The sequence below is a fragment of the Nymphalis io genome, chromosome 23, assembly GCF_905147045.1.
Source record: "Nymphalis io chromosome 23, ilAglIoxx1.1, whole genome shotgun sequence".
Classification (NCBI taxonomy): domain Eukaryota; kingdom Metazoa; phylum Arthropoda; class Insecta; order Lepidoptera; family Nymphalidae; genus Nymphalis; species Nymphalis io.
This window is the reverse complement of record NC_065910.1, coordinates 5,628,666-5,649,971: the sequence shown is the minus strand read 5'-3', so window position 1 is coordinate 5,649,971 and position 21,306 is coordinate 5,628,666. Positions and strand designations below refer to the sequence as shown.

General features: G+C 37.0%; 1 protein-coding gene across 1 annotated transcript; it reads right to left on the bottom strand.

Moving 5' to 3' along the window:
* Positions 1-8,345: 8,345 nt before the first annotated feature.
* LOC126777463 (UDP-glucosyltransferase 2-like) lies at positions 8,346-10,225 on the bottom strand (the record flags this gene model as incomplete). The annotated part of the gene is made up of 3 exons (XM_050500472.1): positions 8,346-8,631; positions 9,110-9,329; positions 10,030-10,225. Coding segments are annotated over 3 exons (591 nt in total), but the record flags the coding sequence as incomplete, so codon positions are not given.
* Positions 10,226-21,306: the final 11,081 nt, after the last annotated feature.

Genomic DNA, 21,306 nt, shown 5'->3' with positions numbered 1-21,306 from the left:
CCGTGAAGGGCGTGTAATCATCACTGTACTCCGGATAAGATAGTTGGCCAATGAGCCAAGCAGAGGCTCGTCGGAAACATGGTATTCGTCCGGATGAAAGGTCAGCAGAAGGTCTAACAGGGAACGTTTACGATCCTCCACGTCTGTATTTCGCGTTGGCGAGGTAACCAGTTGTATCAGATCATACCACTGGTGGTAGAGCTTTGGGCAAGCTCGTCTGGGTAGGTACCACCCACTCATCAGATATTCTACCGCAAAACAGCAGTACTTGGTATTGTTGTGTTCCGGTTTGAAGGGTGAGTGAGCCAGTGTAATTACAGGCACAAGGGACATAACATCTTAGTTCCCAAGGTTGGTGGCGCATTGGTGATGTAAGCGATGGTTAACATTTCTTACAATGCCAATGTCTAAGGGCGTTTGGTGACCACTTAGCATCAGGTGGCCCATATGCTCGTCCGCCTTCCTATTCTATAAAAAAAAAATAAAAAAAAAAATAAAAATAAAATCATATCTATAGATCTCCCCGCATGATCGGTGGTACATGATCCAAGCCATTCGGCATGGTGGACGTTAAAATCATTAAGAATTACGAGATAAGAGATCTGCTGCGGCACGGATTCTGTAGCTATTTGGATGTGCTTAACGAGCCGGTCAGTTTCGGTATTACCGCTATGAGACCTATGTAGGCACGCATAGATTCGCGTATGATCATCGCAGTCTACGCGTAGCCAGAGAATGGATAGTTCCCTCCCTTCAAGGCTGGCGAGGCGACGAGAACAGATATCCTCTCTGACATAAACACACACCCCAGCCCGCGGTACAAAGGAATGTTCTAACTTAAGCCCCGGGTAGGAGAGAAATGAGGTATCAGCCGGAGAGGATATTTGGGTCTCGGTTAGAAAGAGCAAAGCCAGCTTTGCCGTCTCAAGATGGAAGTGCAGTGGATGTCGGAAGGCAGTCGCCGCGCGATCGTATAATAGAAATGTCTATTCTAAGTAAAAATACCGTTACTTTGAATAGACATTTCTATCACGTCGGGGTCACCAGGTGTGGTGAACGCGACACTTACCAGATCCCTACAACCTATATAACTTATATAAATAAAACGTTATATATATAATCATATAATATCTTATATATTTTTCATACATAAAATAATAAATGTAACATAAATACAAATATTACTATAACATATAACTATACTATATATACTATAATACTTTATATACTTATATAAATTATATAATAAATATATAATATATATTATAACATATACATGTAATACACAATATAAATATTTACACTTTAAAATCATATAAATAATTAAAATATAATATAATAATTTATGTAATGTCGGAAGGCAGTCGCCGCGCGATCGTATAATAGAAATGTCTATTCTAAGTAAAAATACCGTTACTTTGAACAAAGAAACGTAAGCGCATCGGCTCAGCAGTCGGCCGCCTTCCGCCAACCAGTCGAATCCTAGATCTCGTACTGATCGCACGTCGCTTCTAGTTTGTAATTTGCTACACAATTTTGCACCTTAAGTCTTTGTAATAAGTCATACTTCCTTCTTGCAATAAAACTTATCTTCATACTTCGTTCTTCTCATTCTACTCTGTGCTGTGCCTATCTTTATTTTTATTATTTCTACAAGAAATAAATTAGTAGTGGAAGAAACTGTTTTAATCAACCTTATCTATAACATCAACCACAACTCCGCTACAGAAGTAATGCGAATTACTATGTTGATTTGAATTTTTAAACCGAACTATTTTCATGAATGTAGCGCGTTGGCAACGTCGCAACTTAACGTAGTATTTGGAAGCGTATACGCGGCATTAATATACGCGCTGATACACGCGCTGATGAACTTTTGATAAAATTTTTTAATCATTTTACCAACATTTGTAAGTCCACACATTTTTGTTCTACGGGTAGCTATGACCATAAGGCCTCTGCCTCGAATTTTGCGGGCAGCGGGGCGGCGGCGGCGGCGGCGCGGCAGCGGGGCGGGCAACGCATACCTGTTCTCCAAACTAGCGGGCAGATCGCGCGGCACTATAGCGGTGTAGTGTTGTGTTCGTGGTTGTGTTGTCGAGATATTTGTTTTTATTCGCGAACGAAATGTCTGAAAAACGGCTACATCTTTTTGATTCAAATTTATTCCTAATGCTCAATTTATTGTGGGCAAAAGAAGAAGTGGATCCCTACTATAGGGCAAGGAAAATAAATGGCGAGTTTTATCGAAATTATGAAGAACAGAGACAAAATCCCGACAAATTCTACGACTAATAATTGGTTAATTATTCTTCTATTTTTATGGTTCACATCTTTGCTGTTCCATATGGGTGTCCTCTCAAAGATTGCCGAAATAATTAGCTCTTGCACGTCCGAAGACATTTTGATACGTCACAAAAAAAATGTACAACACTATACCTACAATGCAGACGCGCAACGCGGGCGGTCACCGCTTGACTGGAGTGCACCGCTCGTTGCCCGCCCCCGCGCCGCTCCTGCACCGCTGTATTCGAGGGCCGGTCCATTTGATTATACGCGTAAGGCCTCTGCCTCGAATCTCGCGGGCAGCGGGGCGGCGGCGGCGGCGGCGCGGGAGCGGCAGGATCTTACGCGTATAATCAAATGGACCGACCCTCGAATACAGCGGTGCAGGAGCGGCGCGGGGGCGGGCAACGAGCGGTGCACTCCAGTCAAGCGGTGACCGCCCGCGTTGCGCGTCTGCATTGTAGGTATACTGTTGTACATTTTTTTTGTGACGTATCAAAATGTCTTCGGACGTGCAAGAGCTAATTATTTCGGCAATCTTTGAGAGGACACCCATATGGAACAGCAAAGATGTGAACCATAAAAATAGAAGAATAATTAACCAATTATTAGTCGTAGAATTTGTCGGGATTTTGTCTCTGTTCTTCATAATTTCGATAAAACTCGCCATTTATTTTCCTTGCCCTATAGTAGGGATCCACTTCTTCTTTTGCCCACAATAAATCGAGCGTTAGGAATAAATTTGAATCAAAAAGATGTCGCCGTTTTTCAGACATTTCGTTCGCGAATAAAAACAAATATCTCGACAACACAACCACGAACACAACACTACACCGCTATAGTGCCGCGCGATCTGCCCGCTAGTTTGGAGAACAGGTATGCGTTGCCCGCTCCGCTGCCGCGCCGCCGCCGCCGCCGCCCCGCTGCCCGCAAAATTCGAGGCAGAGGCCTAAGATCCTGCCGCTCCCGCGCCGCCGCCGCCGTCGCCCCGCTGCCCGCGAGATTCGAGGCAGAGGCCTAAGGACGTATGTGCAAACGCTGTTAAAAATGGCGTCCGATATGCGGACGTCAAAAGCAGGTGGACGGCACTTTAAATGCAAATTTTTCTTCAGCGGCTGCCAGTTTGTTTCCAGGATGTGTATATATATAGTATATGGCGTATAGTAGTATACGGCGTTGGAATCGAAAACATCTGAATCTCCGGTCTTACATCTAGCCAATAAGCAATTAAGCAGTCAAAAACCAAATGTTGTCCAAATTTGTATATATATATATATATGTTTTGCGCAGTTGCCTAAAATTTACTTGAGATTGGCCGCCGTGGTCGAAATCGGTCAGGAGGACATCATATGTCATCTGTTTCTTAAATGTTGTTTAATAAGATATAAAATAAAAATATTGTTTTGTCTCAGCTTACATAGCTTATTATTATTTCGAGGTTTATATCTTTGACAATTTGCTCCAACAAATGTTGTAACATTTGTTTATATAATACATCTAACAAAAGTATTTAACAAATATTTGCGTACTTTTATTACAAGTATAAACGTACTATAATATTTTATTATAAGAATATTATATTTCTAAACAATAATTCCGATGCTCAACTATCAACTCTAGCTACGTTAATTGACCGATAAATTTAAAGCATGTTATAATTTGGGAAAATTGACCTAAGACGAAACAACTTTTTTTTTATTCAACAGCAAAAATCTATAATCTACTCACCAATTAAAGTATTAATAAAAAACCAAGTTGACAGATTATAGTCAAATATGTCAGTTTCTTATATATTTCAGCCAATTTCTTATATATCTTACAGCAATTAAACGATCTTATGATCCAGTACGAAGTAGATGAAAAAAAAATTCCAAATGTTGTATACATCCAAACTAACCTTTATAACCTTTAAATATTTCAGTGCACACTGAATCCGATTAATTGTTCCTTTAGGCAGGAACTTTTATGAAAAACCTCTTTTCATAAAGGTTGCCTGGAAGGGATCACTGTAAGTGATAATTAAGGCCGTCGCATACTTTGTGTACAATCTGTTCTTTAATATAATGTTTGTAAACTGTGTGTAATAAAGACTTAATATATAAATAAAAATCTTTGTACTTTCTATAAGAATGCAGTTTTGTACATTATAACTTACATATATAAAAAAAAACTACTCATTGCATGTTTTGATGTATATTGTTAATGGCATTTGTGAAATTATTTAGAAATTATAATTTTTTAATTTAGCTTCCACCCATTACGTTCGCGTGTAAAAGCGGTGTGAGGGGTTACTATGTCCTTTCGATCATCGGTTGAGCGATTAATACCTAACAAATAAACAAACAATACGCTTGTTTCGCATTCGCGCTTATAATATTAGTGGGATTGCATAGTTTCAGTTCTGATCACGATAATCGTCATAAATGTAGAATGCTAATTACAATTTCTGGTCGTGCTAATGAATATTTAGCCGAACACGCTTTGTTTGTTTTATAATACAATGGTAATTGTCCGCTTCCATGCATTCACATTTATTTTTATTGGACATCTTTGAATGAGTTCAATAACGAAAAATAAAAAATCCTTGTTATGTTTCAATTGATGTTGTTAATTAAATTGTATTGCTTAAAAAAAACTCAATAACAAAATTAATGTGAAGTTTTATTCAATTTAAAACATATTTTTACATACTTTTATCAGATATCGAAGAGATATTCCATTGGGTAGAAAACGTGAATCATAATCAAAGATTGTGGATTAAGTCCAGGCAAACACCGCTGTACTCTCGTGTGCTTAGTCTGTGTTAATAAAAATTAGTCGATCCTTAAATGTTATATTCACTGATTTATCTATGAACAGTCTCGATACTAGATAGCCAAAATGAGCATACGACATAACTAATGTGACTTGACACTGCTCTATATGGGTTAAAAAACGAAGTGCAAGAAAGATAAAATGAAAAATAGTGACTATTTGAAAATTAAATGTTGAATCCTTTTTAAGTAAATATGCCTGAGTTGTCTGGTATTGAATTGCCAAAGTATTGATATTTATTTAATCGGTGAAGAGTAAACAGGAGAACATATTGAACTAACATTGGGTTATAGAAATTTGCTTAGATCAAATATTGCGAGAAATCGCACTTATTGAACTAAGCTTGTACGCTCACAAGCATAAAAAGTATATTATGTAATCAAAATTCTTAACCAGTCCAAAGTACATTTAACTAGCAAATTCAGTAATAAATACTGTTGACTGGAAAGGTTGGTCAAAAGTATTGTCCGAAAATCATTGGTATTGTTTTTCAATACTGTTTTCGACTGCAAATTTGAGGGTTAAAGTCATTTTAAGAAACGCTCTCAGTCAAAACTACTTTTAGTCGCTAGGGCTTCGGTCATAACACTTTTGACTGCTTTGGTTAGGTTGTGATGTTGTGTGAATTGATATTTATATAATAGTATATCACCATTATTCGGAAGCAAACATTTCACGAGTGAGTAATGAAATGAGTTCTCACAGAGCTGCTGATAACATTTTCAAACCACGAGTGTCACCCAGTACCTGGCACCTACTTTTCTACCAGACGAATTCTAACTAACTAACTAAACATGGTAAAGTTTTGTGACAATAATGTACATTATTTACTTTAGGATCCCTACCGTCAACCTCACCTGCTCGTAATGCATCCTGCTAATCAACGAACGAGGCTCTGGCGACCGAAATCGTGGCGATATAACCACACAAATGCTGAAATCAAAAAATGCAAATCCTGATAGCGGACAGCAGCGCTATCAGCGAAAGATTTCCAGCTACTGCGGTCACCAACCCGCCTGCCAAGCATGTTGACTAAGATATAGAACAAATGAGAAACCCTATGAGCAACAACACAAATTCACGGCCCCCAATTCCCGGTAATCGCATTATTCCTGGCCACAGTACCAGCCATGGTAACGGTGCGATGGAAGGTGCTAATCCCCGGGCTACGGCAGGGTACCACAAACGTTGACTGTTTCTGGACACGTATAATGGACGCTCTCTGTGGCTGGACGACAGATCGGGATGGTTGGCATTCTATGGGGGAGGCTCTTATCCAGCAGTGGACGGCAAAAGACTGAAAAAAATTCCGTAATTCCGTAACAGCCAGTGAATGTCCCACTGCTGGGCTAAAGGCCTCCTCTCCTCTTTTTGAGGAGAAGGTTTGGAGCTTATTCCACCACGCTGCTCCAATGCGGGTTGGTGGAATACACATGTGGCAGAATTTCAGTGAAATTAGACACATGCAGGTTTCCTCACGATGTTTTCCTTCACCGTAAAGCACGAGATGAATTATAATCGCGTTTGAACCCACGATCATCGGTTAAGATTCCTGCGTTCTTACCACTGGGCCATCTCGAAAAAAATAATAATATATATATAACGAGCATACGACTTATATATATTTATAGTGATTATCATTAAGATGTAGAAGTAGTGGCTGTTTCATCTTTCGTAATATGATTTTAGCCTTATCTCGTGACTTATTCTAAAACGGGCATTATTTTACTTCACTTCTAGCTGCTTCTTAGCAATTTAATATTATTCATGACTTTAATATTATTCAATATTAAACAGATTGTTTGTTTTTATGTTATTTATATTTTGATGTAATAAACTCTGTTTTTATTCCTATTTACTGTAGATCTACATGTGCAATTTTGTAAATATTTAATTTTATTAGATAAAAAAGAAACAAAAAATAATTAAATTGTTTGAAATAAATAATAATTTAACTCGTTAATTATAATTAAAAGTATTTTAAACAGATTTTGTTTATATTTTTAATAGCAATAAAACATTACAACATTGCTATCCGCTTTATAACAGGCGTTGGTTCAGTCATTTTGGAACTAGAGTACATATTGTTTCAGCGGCCGAATATTAAAACATGTTTATTTACATGAATATATATCTTAAATACATACATTAGAAACCCGTTATCAATTTAGTCAAATTCTTAGATGCTGATGGCCATATTTTTCAATTACACGTAATTTGTTCGTAAATTTTTCCTCCCATTAATCAGACAGAAATGGTGAAAATTTGCGGGGAAATTGCTTCCATAATTGTCGTGACATTTCGTTATCTTCAGTACGTCTATAATGATCTTATTTTTGATACAATTTAGAGAACCATATAGGTATTTGGTATGCAGAATGTACCTAATTTTGGTATACAAATACAATAGTGTGTGTGATATTTGTTACGCAATAACTCTCAAAGGGTTGGGTTCTAATTTACATTATAATAATAATAAACTGGGACATTTTTCATACAAGGCCATCTGATCCCATATTAAGCAGATTTTGTACTATGGAAACCAGACAACTGATATACTACATATACTAATTTTCTTTTGTAAATACATACTTATATAGATAATTACACCCAGACTCAGGGCAAACAAACATGTTTGTGCACACAAATGTCTGTACTGGGTGGAAATCGAATCCACAACCTTCAGCGTGTAAGCAATCTACCGGCCACGCCACCCATTAATCATATTATATTATAATAGAAGTAAAAAAAAAACTTGGATTTAATATTCGTTGATTTTCAGCCATATATTAACTATATTTTGTTATCAAATATAATATTATGTAATTTAATTAACAGAAAAGAATTTTCTGATAAATAGAAGAAGTGGCAGCTTTATAGCTCATAATATAATCTTAAATAAGAGTATAATACCTTGCATAACGTTAATTTTAATTTAAAAAAAATATTTGTTATATTTTAATTAACGTCTAGCAAATTATCAATTTAGTTGATATAAATTTTGTACGTATTAAGTAAGTATTTATTTGGCATGTATCTTGTGTGTCTCATTTATATAAAAAAATAGAACATAATAATAATTATTATTAAAATTATCAACTACACATAATATACAAATACACTAGTAAATATTTCCTACATAAGATCATTAAATTATTATCTACTATATTTAACTTTAAAAACAAAAATATAATAAAAACTGTATAAATATTTAATGATAAATTCTCGACATTTTATGATTTATTAATTTTTATCTCTTTAATGAATTTTTATTTTGCTTGAATTATATTTCTTAATAACATATTTCAAAATACATCTTGAAACAATTAATAATAATATGACAAAAATAATTATAACTACCAAGTATAAAACAATTTCAATTTCATAATCCAAGACATATTTGCCGAAGGGACGCGGAGAAGTTCAGCTCCATGACGTAGAACGTATTCAGTCCAAAAAACAGCGCGGTCAAGAGACGATTGAGGGGAATCGAATATTATAGACCACAGTTTCATTATATTATTCAAATATCTGAAACATGAATTAAAACAATAATTAATTAAAAATCGATAATAATATTTATTAATATACTATAAATAACTTTTATCATCTAGTCATATAAATAAGCGATCGTATAATTGGAAATTTTTTATATTTATTTGTGGAATATGTGTGCGGCAATATATCCATTTCAGCATTGTTGGTATATCACAATACACATTCTACGGTCACATTGCAATATTTAGTATTACTGTTTCGATTTCAACATGATTTCAACATGAATGAGCCAGTGAAACTACAGGCACAAGGTACATAGCATCTTAGTTCTCAAGGTTGTTGGAGCATTGGTGATTTAAGGAATGGTTTATATTTCTTACGGCGCCAATGTTTAACAATAATCATTAAAAAATATATGATATGGGAGGCATTCGTCTGGCTCTTATAAATAAAATAATTTGTCGATTGAAATCATATTTATAAATAATAATTACATATATATTGTACTAACTCTTTATCGCCGTTTACAGTTTCAATTGCACTTTTTAATTCATCTTCCGTAATCTTTTCTATGTCTAATTTTAAGCCAATTTTCAGCTGAGTATATTTATTTACATTAAACCATTGGTTCCAAAATATTGGCAGACCTACGAGAAGTACCGCAGCGGCTATGGCTTCATCAGTAGATTGCAGGCCTTCTTGTGTTATAAATAATTTGATATTCGGATGTCCTGTTTACAAATCAAATTTGTATTAAAAGACCATATTATTTATTATATTAATATCACTTATTTAATACAAAAATAGTAATATATACAAAAAAATAAAAGAAGTCGAGATGGCCCAGTGGTAAGAACGCGTGAATATTAACCGATGAACGTGGGTTCAAACCCGGGCAAGCACCTCTAAATTTTCATGTGCTTAATTTTTGTTATAATTCATCTCGTGCTTTTCGGTGAAAGAAAACATCGTGAGGAAACCTGCATGTGTCTAATTTCATCGAAATTCTGCCACATGTGTATTCCACCAACCCGCATTGGAGCAGCGTCGTGGAATAACCTCTAAAACCTTTTCCTCAAAAAGGAAGAGGAGGCCTTAGCTCAGCAGTGGGACATTTACAGGCTGTTACTGATACAAAAAATAATCTATTTGATGGTGGGACTTTGAGTAAGTCTGCTTGTGTAGATACGATCCTTTCGAAACAGTAATACTTTGAATTGTTATATACCGGTTTAAAAGGTGAGCTCACTGGAGTAACTACAGACACAAAGAGCATAACATCTTAACCTACCAATGTTGTTGGTCTATTGGCGATGAAAACGATGTTTGCTATATATTTAACTGCAACTGTTTATGGGTGGTACTGACTTCTTACCATCAGGTGACATTTGTCAGACTACCGACCTATATTATATAAAAAAAAAAACTTACGGAGAAGATCTGATTGGGGAAACCACTTCGATATCTTAATATTTTGAGGTAGCCCAGATAATTCGTTATTCCACTTCCAATAAATGTCATATGGCAATTTTGAAAAAACATTGATTGGTATTTGTAGCGTCTTATCAGTAAATATTGAACACTCGACGGATGTACCAAAACTTACATATATAGCACGTTTTACATTAATTAATTAATCTAAAGATGACTTCAAGTCCTGCGAATTGCTCTTTTTATTTTATTTTTTACTATATATATTATTAATTAATATAAATTAAATATTTGTCAGAAAATCTCAGAATTTATTAATTATTAGTATTTTTTATAGCCTGTGCACTTAAAAATCAGGGAGCAAACTGCTTTACTCACAAATTTTTCTTTATTCATAGAAAAATTATATATAAATATTAACATAACAAAAAGTAAATGTTATTATTGAGTTGTCGAGCTAAATTAAATATTGGTTCATGAGACATTTTAAAAGATTGTTATAATTTTTTATCGTTATTAAAAATATAACTTTGACAGAGCGTTTTGCGGCTTACGATGCAAACCTCCTAGATATATAACATTTGGAGGGACTGGACGATTTGAATCCCAAATTGAATGTATGTTTAAAAATATCATCTGAACATTTTTCTTCAATTCATTTATCGTCGGAGTATTTTCACCGTATACTTTTTTATTTATTTCATTCTGTGATGTCTCTAATTCATAATAAGCATTTTGTAATTGATATTCACTAAACAGTGCCGAAATTTTATCCCACATTGAAAAATATTTGTAACTTTTTCTTGTCGCTAGAGGATATAATATTGGATGAACGACGCCACCCACAGTTTCAAATGTATCGAAGCTACCTCCAAAAGAAATTATGTATATAACTGGTGCTTTTATTAAATGTGATAAAATTAATGCCGTTTTGGAACAGTCTTCAATCAATATCAGGTCAAATTAATGGTATTTAATTAAATTTTGTACTTCATTGCTGTGCGTCACATTATGCACAAGTTGAGAAGCTACCTTAAAAGTAGTCTGTAATTGATGGATCATTTCTTGGGATTTGTTCAATTCACTAATTAACAATTAATTTCGAGCTTCCGTTCTGAGGTGCGTTAAATCAATTTCTGTGTAATTATCTATTTTTTCATCTTTTGCAACAGATAATGCGGTTACTACGGTAACTTAATGGCCTCTTTTTGTAAGTTCCTGCGTTACTGACTAAAATACTAGCTGGTGACTAACCATTGGTGCGGGGAACACCCCTAAAATCCTTGCAGATTTACATAAGACAAGAGTAGTCAAAGTCACTACGAACCACAAAATTTTGAACATTATAATTGTTGAAAACGGAAATTATAATGATTGTATTATTGTTTAAACATCACACTAATGCAATTGCAATTGAAATCTCACACTAATGAAGGCATACGAGAAGTTTCTGTATTATCTATATAATGTTTTATCTTAACTATATTGTGCAATATATTATTTGTACTTACTTTGAAGATAATACTGAATAAACTTATTATTTAATTCCTACGTTCTTCATTTAACCTAATTTTTTTTCCAGAATTCATTTGAATGTTATCTTTTAATCTACTAACAATATTTTTATTATAGTTTCTATTAAACGTATAGTACTCATAATATTGTTATAAACGATAAAACATATATAACATATGACGTCATTCCCACTGATGTCGATACAAGTGCACGAGTGTTTGCACAAGCACAAGCAAATTCTCTCTATCTCACTCTCATAATTTTACAGGACAGCAAAAGCTGTCACGACCGAAAATATTTCAGGCGCATAATTAAAGTACGAATGTGACCTGTTCTAACTTTCAAATTCTGAACTGCTACTGAGAGATTTCGATCTATAGTCTTTTATGATAGTAACAAGAACAACAAATCGGATAAATAAATAAGTGAAAGTTGTTATCTGAAATAAAAAAAACAATTGATGTTATTGTTTGAGTTTAATATCTTACTCAAATAACTATTTAAATATCAAAGTTACCTATTCCATTTCCCCTTAAAATTGAAATTTTCCAAAAATCCTTAACGTATATTTACGTTTAAATATCTTTAAGGAATTATATTGTTCGTTTGTCTTAGAGATTTTATTGAGTAAAACATCATTTATTTTTATAAATCTATTGTGTGTGTGTCTAAAGAGTGTTTTAGGTGCTCTTCCGAAGTTTGAATAATTTTATTTCTTAGTACACTATTATTAGAACAAAAATATAACAGAAATAATACAATATTGATTATGGAAACTATAAATGTCGGATGCTTAGATTTAAACATACAAACTGCCTTTTTAAATCCTAAAATCGAAGAAGCAGGAATCAAGTTATTTGTTAACGCTTTCCGTGCCCGTTTTTAATAATCCGTTGAGTCACAGAGCTAATAAAGGAGTAACATAATAATATGTATATTGCTTGGGCGAGTACTCTCATATCGTAGTTAGAGGCACACTGCGTCTCGCAGAGACGTACATATATTATTTTCTGCAAAATTTGAGCTGCCGCTAATATTAAATCTTTGTTGATGTTTTTTTTCAATATTTTGTTTGTTCAACTATAATGTTATAGTATCGTTTTATTTATCATTTTTGATAAAAATTCAAACAGTTACTTATTCCATAAATACGCATACCACGCAGTAACGCATCAAAATAGCGTACCGTAACTAACCGTTGGACTTTATCATTACAAGACTGAGATATGAAGTTAATTATTACAGAATAATATTGCTGATATTCTTTTAAAAAAATCTTATAAGTTTATTTAACGTAAATAGGATTTATATATAATTTAAAAAAAAAGACATCAAAAACGTAACGGTATAAATAATTATATTCGAATGGCACATAGTATCAGAGTTTATCGGTCACGTTGAAATTTTTTACACCTCATTTTATAACCTAAAGTTTTTATCACGCGCCACACTTACTCAAAGTTAATTCATTACAACCCAGACAAATGGCACCAGGGGGAAAACGGCCTTTGCTTTATATAGTACCGCTACTCGCTCATAAGGCTCAACCCTTGCCAGTACTAATAAAATTTTGACAACGTTGGGGCGAACGGTAATAATTTCTTGTTTCATATTATTTAGTTAAGTCACTTGTTTAAAATTTTCTAATTGCTTCAATTTCGTCGATAAAAAATTATATGACACAAAGGGATGTTTTGTTTATTAATTTCCTGACGAAATCTACATTTAGTACCTACCCGTCCTTTCTTTTCACAGATTATGTAAGGGTTTTTAATCACATAATATTTTTTTAAATAATTATGTCGATAAGGAGGTTTCTATGATCGCTTTCGACCACGGCGACCATTCTAGACTAGCCAACTGCACAGGACGTATTTATAATGGACATGAATGTGCGCATTCATAACTACACTCGCTATTCACTCACTTTCATAATCAAGTGGGGCTGCAAATCTGAAGCGCAGAACCAAGGCTTTAAGCGCTTTCCGAGCCAGGTGAGTGTAAGCTGCCACTCGTATTTCACCTACCTACTAAAAGAAGGAAAATTAAAAATTTAAACACCCAGGACAGACATTTGTTCGCATGAACATGTCTGTTTGTCCTGAGTCTGGGTGTATTTATCTATATAAGTATGTAGCACATAGCACAAGCTTTGTACAAGCTTAATTTGGGATCAGAAGGCCGTGTGTGAAAAATGCCCCAGGATATTATTATTATTATTATTTATTATTAATCTTTCGAATTCGAGTCAAGGTAAGCGGCCAGTACATCACAAGCCTTCGATTTGCCAACAACTAAACGAAATGCTGCAAAACCTAAGTGAGTCTTCCCGGCGTGTCGGTCTCTATGAACTTGAACAAGACCAAGTTTATGTTCGACAATAATTAAAATATGTAAATGAAGCTCTTTTGGCTCATTATCTAAATTGCCACATTAACTTCAACTTTATACGTCAAAGTTTATCAATGGTGGAAACACTTTGCACTATGTACATTCTACAATTAGAAAAATTGACGCTGGCTTTGTACAATAAAAGTTAACGAACTTAAAAAAAAGAGACATTTCAGATTGTAATAATATTATTGGAAGCAATAGCTTTTAATGTTGTTTCTCTTTACAGGTTAGTTAATAATAATAATTTGTACTTAAGTGTAAAAGTGTAAGTTATATTTGCAAAAGTAATTTGTGATCATCATCATCATCATATTCAGCCCACATTAATCCACTGCTGGACATAGGCCTCCTCACAGGCGCACCAGTTCTCCCGGTCCTGTGCTAGTCGCATCCATTGAGCACCCGCCATCTTCCTAAAATCGTCTGACCATCGGGTGGGTGGTCTGCCCACTTGCCTTTTTGCTTCTCTAGGCCACCACTCCGTGACGACTTTAGTCCACCTTCCGTCTTCTCGTCTGGCCAAGTGTCCAGCCCATCTCCACTTTAACCTCGTGATACGCTTCCCAATATCTTCGACTTTCGCCATTCGTCGGATTTCTGCGTTTGGTACACGATCAACGACGGAGATGCCTAGCATAGCACGCTCCATCGCCCTTTGTGCAACTTTTATTTTGTGCATATTATGCTTAGTAAGCGTCCATGTTTCGGCACCGTAGGTGAGTATAGGCAAGACACATTGGTTAAACACTGGTCTTAAGGCATTGTGGGAATTTGGATGTCAACGTATCTTCGAGCTTTCCAATGCGTCGTTCGATCTCCTGTAATTGAGATATCCGATCAAATGATAAACGATGTCCAAGATAGATATAATCGCTGACCACCTGTACGGCGTCCTTACCTACGATTATGTTAGGTGCACGTATGTGGCGATTAGTCATTTTGGTCTATCTCAGTGAAACTTCTTGCAGATCTGCTAGCATAAATTGAAGTTCTTTGGTGCTCTCTGCGACAAGAATCAAGTCGTCCCCGAACCTAAGGTGCGTCATGGGTGTTCCGTTTATATTGATACCTCTCTCCCTCCAATCCAGCGTCTTCAACAGATCTTCTAAGACGGTGTTGAAGAGTTTCGGCGAGAGGTTATCGCCTTGTCGGACCCCTCTGTCAACAGACACGAGGTTGGTGTTTTTGTGCATGCGCACCTGCATAGTCGCGAATTTGAACAGCTCTCGGAGGATATCTACGTATCGCTTGTCAATACCGCAGCGATGGAGAGATTGAAACACGGCCCAGTGTTCGACACTGTCGAAAGCCTTCTCGTAATCAACGAAGGCAAAGCACAGGGGTCGGTTATACTCATTGCACTTCTCCATTAGCTGCTTGACAGTATGGATGTGGTCCATAGTTGAGTATCCACTCCGGAAGCCAGCTTCAATTTGTGATACGTTTCATAAAAGAATAAATTTCTCTTTACAGAGCATTGGTTTTTTGTTTCAATAAACAACTTATTACAAATATATGGCGGCGAGTCTATGGCGCCATTAATTTATATGCAATATTATTTTAATAATGACTTAAAATAAAATAAAAGAAATTTCTTAAATTTATTTTATTAATTTTATATTTTATTTCGTTATTTGTTTTCCATTAATCAATTCGTATTGTAATATCGTATTCGATTTCATTCGTGCTTCCTGGGCTTTATGTTTTTTTATCTATAAAATATTATTATTATTATTATAAAAGACAAACACAAGTAAAAAAAAAGAAGAACAAAAGTTCAAGAGAAGCCATGTTATATAAATAAATTGTTATATAATTAAAATATGTATCTTATCGGATTGCGGATACAATATAAATATTAAATTCTGTTAAAAGTTGAAAGTTACCAGTTGTGGACCACCTGATGTTAAGTGGTCACCACCGCCCATAGACATTGGCGATGTAAGAAATATTAAAAATCTCTTACATCGCCAATGCGCCATTAACCTTGGAAGAAGAACGAAGATGTTATGTCCTTTGTCCCTGTAGTTTCACCGGTTTACTCTTCCTTCCAAGCGGAACCTATCAATACTAAGCATTGCTGTTTAGTGGTAGAATATCTGATGAGTAGGTGGTACCTACCCAGACAGTTTTACACAAAGTCCTACCACCAATGGATCAGTGTGGTGTAAGCTTTAAACCTTCTACTCAAAAAGGTATTTTTTTTATATCTGCCGGTAAGGCAAACGGCTCCACTCCAGCTGATGGTAAGTGGAACTAGAGTCAAAACGCGACGACGGCCAGTACAGTCGAAAAGAATGTACTCCACTAGCCCCCCACATCTTGCTGGCCCGCAAGATGCCTCTTCACGCCTTGTTTGAAGGAACCCAGGTAATAGGTGCCGTGGAGTACCGGCTTAGAATAGTACTCCCCCAATCTCATCCCGTGGGTGTCGTAAGAGGCGACTGAGGGACGGGGAAAAGGGGGGATGGGCAGCAGCGTCCCCCCTCCCATAAACATCTTACCCCCTACTGCGCTCGCCAACACGCCTGCCCAGCGCGGCGAGTATGGGCAAACCCCTCCCTAAATGGCAGATGCGCCCAAAAAAAGGCCCCCAGTTACCGGCAAGCCCGCTAGGCCCGACCAAGGTAGCGGTCGCGGTATCGGCAGGGCAGGGGGTGCTAAGAATCACCGGTTCACGGCAGGCTACCATATAAAGCGACTGAAAATGGCAACGTATAATGGACGCTCGATGAGGCTGGACCATCACCTCGCCGAATTAGAAGTAGAGTTAAGTCATATAAACTGGCATATACTGGGGTTATCTGAAGTCCGAAGACAGGGGGAGGACACGATAACTCTAGAGTCCGGTAACTTACTCTACTTCCGCGAAGGTGATAACCTCTCCCAGGGTGGTGTCGGTTTTCTAGTCAAAAAGGATCTCATTAGCAGCATTGTGGAAATCAGTAGTGTGTCGAACCGGGTAGCGTACCTTGTCCTAAAACTTTCCGACAGGTACTCCCTGAAGGTTGTACAGGTATATGCGCCAACTTCGACATACTCTGATGATGTGGTCGAAGCGATGTACGAGGACATCGCAAAGGCCCTCAACGACACCTCGAGGGCCCACTACAATGTTGTTATGGGAGACTTTAATGCTAAAGTGGGAGTACAAGATAGCGGTGAATCGAAAGTCGGACCTTACGGCTTGGGCTGCAGAAATCACAGGGGGCAAATGCTGGTAAACTTTCTCGAAGCGCAGGGGCTTTTTTTGATGAATTCTTTCTTTCAAAAGAAGCCTCAGAGGAGGTGGACCTGGCGAAGCCCCGATAACGTGACAAGGAACGAGATAGACTTTATTATTTCGAATAAAAGGCACATATTTAGAGATGTTTCAGTGATCAACAGGTTTAATACCGGAAGTGATCACCGCTTGGTTCGAGGCACTCTAAATATCAACTTAAAAGCCGAAAGATCGAGAATGATGAGGTCTACTCTCCGACCTACCATGCTCCAAGCTGCTCAAGGCTCCGAAAAGTTCCAAATGGAACTTCAAAATCAATTCACCGTGTTGGAAACCATAAGCAGCATTGATGAGAGAACCGACACGCTGGTCAAAATACTGCAAAACACATCCCGCAAGTGTTTTCCGCCACAGAGAAGAGACAACGCACCAAAACTCTCTGCTGAGACACTCGAGCTCATGAGAAAACGACGAGAACTACCATCGTTTTTGTCAGATAAGGCCTTAAACCGAACAATAAAAACGCTGACGCGACGCGATCTCCGACGCTCCAATACCCGTGCCATCATGGCTGCGATTGAGCAAAATCGGGGATCGAAAGTGTTCGCTCGCAAGTTTGGGAGGCCGCGTCTGACAAAACTTAAAACTGAAAATGGTGGGGTCGTTACCTCTAGGCCTGAGATTATCGGAGAAGTAGAGAGGTTTTATGGGCAGTTGTTCTCTTCAAGATCGGATAAACCCGTGGGAATCAGTATTGATGACCAGCGCGCCCCTCTTATGCGCCATTACTCCGAGGAGCTCCCGGTCGTTGACCAAGGAGAGATTAGGGCGGCTCTAGAACAGCTTAAAAACAACAAAGCTCCGGGAGATGACGGAATCACAACAGAGTTGCTTAAGGCAGGCGGGACCCCGGTCCTGAAAGAGCTAGCAAGCCTCTTTAATTCCGTCATCCAACATGGCAAGACCCCGGAAACGTGGAGCGGGAGTGAGGTGGTACTGTTTTTCAAGAAAGGTGATAAAACCCTCTTGAAAAACTACAGACCAATCTCCCTCCTGAGTCACGTGTATAAGCTGTTCTCAAGAGTCGTCACGAACCGTCTCGCCAGACGACTTGACGAGTTCCAGCCCCCAGAGCAAGCCGGCTTTCGATCAGGCTACAGCACCGTGGACCACATCCATACTGTTCGGCAGATTGTGCAGAAGACCGAAGAGTACAATCAGCCGCTGTGTATGGCATTTGTGGACTACGAGAAAGCCTTCGACTCCATCGAAACCTGGGCAGTGCTCGACTCATTGCAGAGATGTCATATCGATTGGAGATATATCGAGGTACTGAGATGTCTGTACAACGCCGCTACAATGACTGTCCACATCCAGGACTGTAAGACGAAGGCGATCCAACTGCGCAGAGGGGTGAGACAGGGGGATGTAATATCCCCGAAACTGTTCACCAACGCGTTGGAAGACGTTTTCAAAACGCTGGATTGGACTAGGTATGGAGTCAATGTAAACGGCGAGTACATCTCACACCTTCGATTTGCCGACGATATCGTCATCATAGCAGAGTCGCTGGAACAACTCACCGAAATGCTGCGTAGCCTAGGCGAGTCTTCCCGGTGTGTCGGTCTCGGTATGAACTTGGACAAGACCAAGGTCATGTTCAATAGGCATGTCGTGCCGGGACCGATATACGTCGAGGGGAAACCTCTCGAAGTTGTTAGTGAATATACCTACCTAGGACAGATAATACAAGTCGGTAGGAACAACTTCGAGAAGGAAGCCGATCGAAGAATTCGCTTGGGATGGGCAGCATTTGGCAACCTTCGTCAAGTCCTCAAGTCGTCTATACCGCAATGTTTGAAGACGATAGTCTTCAACCAATGCGTCTTACCTGCCATGACATACGGTGCCGAAACGTGGACACTAACTGCGGGACTAGTCCACAAATTCAAAGTCGCTCAGCGTGCTATGGAGCGAGCTATGCTCGGAGTATCTTTGAAGGATAAGATCAGAAATGAGATTATCCGGAAAAGAACCGGAGTCACCGACATAGCTTGCAAAATTAGCAGGCTGAAGTGGCAGTGGGCTGGTCACGTATGTCGTAGGACCGATGGCCGTTGGAGCAGACGAGTCCTAGAGTGGAGACCGCGAATCGGCAAGCGCAGCGTAGGGCGCCCTCCAGCCAGGTGGACCGACGACCTTAAGAAGGTGGCGGGCACCAACTGGATGTGGAAGGCGGAGGACAGGGAGCTTTGGCGCACCTTGGGAGAGGCCTATGTTCAGCAGTGGACAACGATTGGCTGTTGATTGATTGATAGGTAATAGGAGGAAAGGAACACGTAAGCTGGTAAAGAATTCCATTTTTTGGAAGTGCGACATAGAAAAGTGTTCATTAGCCAAGCAATATTGACATTTACAAGCTATTTATTTTATGCATGTTTGTTAAAATGCTATTAAAATGATAATGAGGTTAACGTGATCAATAAAGTGATAGTAATATTCAATTTATGCATGATTATTTAAATTAATACAACTTTGTGACATTCGACCCTTAACAGTTAGGCAGTTAAAATATTTTTACAATCATTTCAAAAAGATCCTGTCTCGTTATTAAAATAAAAAAGTTAACAAACTATCATTCGTAAAACACGATAAACTCTGTTCAGTTAAGTTTGAGAAAATTATATCACGTATTTCATTTGGTAAATATTTGCCTTATAATAAATTACGTTCGCATTTTTAAATTCATAATCAGTAGCGCCAGCTTACGAATACATCCATGCCGCTTAAAAGGGTTCAGAAACGAGACAAAGCCAACCGTGGAATAAAATATAACGTTGGTTTATCAAATAATTGATAGTATTGTGTTGGTTGAAAATAAAAATCAATTGTAAAGTCCTTCCTAGACGCTTTTTTAAAAAAAATCTCGACGGTGGAACATTTTTCCAATTAAAATATCGTTAGACATGATAGCGGCAACAAACGTGACTCTTATTTTTATTTGTATTTTTTTATTTATTTATTGAAAGAGATTTTTATAGAATTTACTAAGAAACAAGCTTGAACTCTCAAGAGAGTTTATCTATTCCGTCATTCGCTTAAGCTAGTTGAGATTTGAGCCCAGGACCTCATGATCGGCGGCCTTATATCAAGCCACTAGACCAAAGACAGTCAATTTCGTTATCATACAGAAAGAAGAAACGTATGTAGTTGGTAATCCAATTATTCTTTTTATTATTTAACTAGCAAGGAAGCTCCAGCGTGTTATTAGAAATAAGTCTGTAATATTACTGAATAAGGAAGTAATGAATTGAAATTTTACACAACGCTATTTCAATAAGTCGCTTCGTGGAAAAACATGTTGAAACATGACATTAATATATGCAACTCGCATAGTTAGGAATTTAAATGATAACTATTATTGTTATTTGAACAGTTATTATTTGTGAATATATTTTCTTGTTTAAAATAATGTACGAATAATATATTTCGTATTTTAATTCTCATAAAATTCTCAATTTAATACACTTATCTTTTTTCGAATATTCATTATTTTAAAATCATTTGAGTTGGTAATGAAAATAACACCTGAAATTATTATCCCACCAGATCTTATTAATCTGATTTTTTTTTATAAAATATAAGGAAACAGTATAAAATAAAGACAGAATTATATTAACACATTATATTAAAGACGAACATTATTTAAATAAATAGCTGCTTTAAACCGTGGATGACGCCATTTTAACGGAAGAAGTAAACAAGGCACCTAATTAAGAACCCTATACACTGAAATAAAAAAAAACTAGATTTTGATGTAATTTTTTTAAATAATTCCGTTGTATTTACCTAAATTAGCAAAATGATATATACGTAAGTATCATGTGTAAGCCGATTCGAAAAAAAATATCAACGAAAAGCAAGAATGTTGTACTGAAATTGAGACAGTACGTACATATGCGTTTTTTGTAGAAAAACATTTCTCAAATTGCCGAAATCGGATTTCAGAATGAAGTGTACACGGTCTATAAAGTAAATCCTTGTATCGAACGAGCCAGCCATTACCCTACATCCGTTTAAGCAACTCTGATATCCCTTATACAAATTAATTATTCAACAACCTGTGCTCGTAACGAATGTAATGC